Genomic DNA, 3639 nt, shown 5'->3' on the forward strand with positions numbered 1-3639 from the left:
AAACTGGTTCTTTCCCATTCTGAAACAAAACTATTGGTTAACTTTAACCAGACAAGCATTACCTGTTGACAAATTGTGACAGATGTGTCTCTTCCACTGACAGAATAAATCCTGTTCGTACTGAAACTTCCATTCTTAAAGTGATGAATTAGATATGCAAAATTTTAATGTAAAACATACAATCGTACAGTATAATGACAGTAAGGACAGAAAGACTTTGGCAGTAGAGTTCGGTATAAATATGTAAAAGAGCTAACCTTGAGTTGTTTTGTGGTATAGGAATGTCATTGTTTTGCTGCTTCTCTCCTAAAAGAAAAACATTCTACATGAATCTTTCAAGTCCAGGCGCATAATTTGTTTGTCTCATGTACGAATTATTGGGATTGAACTGTGCAAGTCCATTCACCTGATGGTTGGATAAACCCAAAAGCTGGTCAGTGTGATCGGAGCAGGAGTTTGGTCTCATGGACGGTATGGCGAGTCGATTTGAAGGACAATACATCTGGGTATTATTGGGCGAGTAGCTGGCCTGGGACATGGATAAATGGGGAGGGGACGTAGAATAGGAATAGGTCATATTCGAAGTCACGCTGTTGGAAGACCTGTTCAACATGGCCCCCATCCCAGTGGGGCTTACGGACTGTGACTGAAAACTTGAAGCATCAGCCCCGCCAACCGAACAACTGGCCATCGGTCCTAGTTCCCCGTTTAAGTGAGAATTCAAATCAATCCCCGACGTGGCCTGCAGAACAGACTGTTGGCTGATGAGATTGTCAATACTGAACATCCTGTGCTGAGCCTGGTTAACTGCTGAGGTCTGGTAGTGATGCAACATGGCCGGGTGGTGGCTCGCCGTGTGGACCTGAGGACTGTATCCCGAGCCCACGCTTGGATAGAGTGTATTGGGATAGGAAGGTCTCCCAACTGGGGTTGGAGTGAAGGCGCTGGAGTTCTGCATGTAACCGGGGTAGGTGGTGATATCTGACCGCTTGAAACGTTTCCTCCGGCGTAAAAAGCTCCCGTTATCGAACATATCTTCAGCTGCCGGGTCCAGCGTCCAGTAGTTGCCCTTCCCAGGGCGGCCAGGCTCGCGAGGAATTTTGACAAAACAATCATTGAGGGTTAGGTTGTGTCGAATGGAGTTTTGCCACTTCTTGGAGTTCTCCCTATAGAACGGGAACCGGTCCATTATAAACTTGTAAATACCTCCAAGGGTAAGCTTCCGTTCTGGCGAGTTGGCTATGGCCATGGCGATCAGTGCTATATAACTGTATGGGGGTTTCCCACGCTGGATTGGGCGCTTCCTCCTTCTGCCCCCAGAAGTCGGTATCAGTCCTTCAATATCCCCAGCGTTCTCCTCATCTCTCTCGGCGATCGGCGTGTTGCCCCTGGGCTCGCATTTGACCATCACCTCGTCCTTTCCCGGGGACTCCAATGACACGTCTGCAGAGCTATCCAGGGGGCTGGAAGCAGAGGACGCTTCGGTGGGCGACTGCTGGGACTCTGCAGTCATGGTGCACATGCCAGTAAAATACGAAATATCGGCTAGATTCATAAACTTCAGCCTGAGATCCGCCCCGCGCACAGTCTGGTGTAGGTTCGCTGTTGGGAAGGCCGGGATCAGGTGCTGAACTGACGCCACCTGGCTTATATGTCAGAGCAAAAGGAGTCTGGCGCCACCCTATTTGCCCTCATTGTGTCAAAGCTTTTAATTAGCATGCCCACCCACCTTCCCCAAAATGTGTCTCCAAATAGGTACACAAAGTAAGCACAGCTCCGCTTTTCGCTTAAAATGAGATTAGAACTTTATAATGTGGAATTTAGTGTAAATAGTCAAGTAGAACTTGCAGAAAGTTTAGAACGTGTGCGATGATATGTAAAGCAGTTTGCTGGATGGAGCTGCCTGTACTATTGATAAGTGTTCTGTAAAATGGAATATGTACCAGTTCGCAGTGTAATACTGCTCCTCAATTGTGGTTTCACAGTTTCCTAAATCATGCACTGCATATTATAATTATTTTCTTAAATCTTAAATACATTTGTTGTTGATTTTAACTTGACTAAAAATAACTAGTGGACTAAATAAATATTTAGGTATGTCCTTAAAGTTCCGACCCAATGGACGGACTACTGTGATGTAAGAATATACAACATGATGAGGTCTGTTTGCATATAAAGTATAATCTATGTATAGCGCTTTAAAATTATTAATTTCTAACCCACACAGAAAATTATATCAACACAATCGGTTTAATCATTTCAAGTAGGATATTTACTAATAATGCTGTATGGGAGTTAGAAATATTATAAATTGCCATTTGTACATTTGCCATATTAGCTTTCCCAGCTCTCAAGCGAATATCAAACCTGACTACATAAGATGGAAGAAAGTTATAACTTTTCAGAAAAAAATACACTTTCCTTTCCTCCAATACTTGAATAATGAACTGAATTGGATAATAGGAATGTTATTTTAAGGGCATGTGATGTGCATTATTTCGCCCAGGATCCATCCTCCAATATTCGAATAATTATTAGAGGGTGATGAGTAGTAAGGTTAGGCGTCTATATAAAATTAACCCTCGCTAACTTGTGGTTAAATTGTGATTTTATCAGTTTCTATGTCGAAACGCGGGGGGGTCAAATTTTCAGTCTGAGTTCTCCTCTCTTTTGAACTGGGGATAAATAATGGGACAAGTGTATTTTAAAATCCACCAGGAATATCAGACACGCCAGGCAAATTAACGAGATGATATTAAATATTTATACACATTGCAGCTACTTTCAATAATTGAAGTTTAATTTGGCGGGTTTGTATGTGTTAATATTGTGTGTTAACTAGTTCCTCCCCGCTGCAACAACATCGCTGCCACACCGAGACATTGCTTGGCAATACAACAGCTCGGAATGGGAAGAATTAAACACTGGAGGGAGTTGGGAACAATCACAGTTTAAATAAGAATTATAAAATATATGTACACAGGGAAAAAAAAACAGGCACCGTTATATTTTCCGTTCCCTGATCAGGAACAAGAGGGTAACGCGCGCGCGCGCGCGCGCGCTTAAGGAATTGTGAGATAAGCAACAAGTGGGTTGGGACTGTCGTGGTGTGCAGCTCCCAGTTTACAGACACACAGGTGGAGTATCGGAGTCTGGCCTCAGTCTGTGCCGGCATTATCCTTGCAAAATAATCCGTACTGTTCGTCAGATTTCCACGCGGTGTATTTCAGCATTAATGGCTCATGAATGGTTCTTTCTGTCCTTAAAACAAATCTTCCTAGTTTAAACTTTGTGGCTGGTGCTGTGATCTGACGGCTGAGAGTCTCTCTTTCTCAGGTGTAAGTTGTCTGTTTGCCTGAGTCTTCGGTCCCCAGTCATCCGCAAAGCGCCTGGAGCAGGCCATCCGCTCAAGGGAACTGAAGCGACCAGCGCGGCTCTGGAGAAAGGCGGTTGCTGTTTGAGGCGAAAAGTAAGGGCTTGTGTCTGAAGAACACCTTCCGAGTCGCATTATATCAATAAACCAATCAATCATTTAAAATGTATCTAGGAGATATACCGGTATTATTGGAGCTAAATGATTTGTGTTCAATGCATTTCTAGGTTTTCGAAAATACAGCAGTTTAAATATTTTCGCTCATC

At 43.6% G+C, this 3639-nt stretch overlaps 1 protein-coding gene across 1 annotated transcript; it reads right to left on the minus strand.

The window, feature by feature from the left end:
• Positions 1 to 322: 322 nt before the first annotated feature.
• foxe3 (forkhead box E3) lies at positions 323 to 1555 on the minus strand. The gene has a single exon (XM_070886113.1). It carries the CDS (start codon positions 1553 to 1555, stop codon positions 323 to 325), a length of 1233 nt encoding a protein of 410 aa, XP_070742214.1.
• Between the last annotated feature and the right edge of the window lie 2084 nt (positions 1556 to 3639).

Source organism: Pristiophorus japonicus, chromosome 8, assembly GCF_044704955.1.
Source record: "Pristiophorus japonicus isolate sPriJap1 chromosome 8, sPriJap1.hap1, whole genome shotgun sequence".
Classification (NCBI taxonomy): Eukaryota; Metazoa; Chordata; class Chondrichthyes; family Pristiophoridae; genus Pristiophorus; species Pristiophorus japonicus.

What these genes read in the sequence shown, in the direction of transcription:
- foxe3 (XM_070886113.1), bottom strand. Translation starts at nt 1,555, where the DNA reads ATGAATCTAGCCGATATTTCGTATTTTACTGGCATGTGCACCATGACT.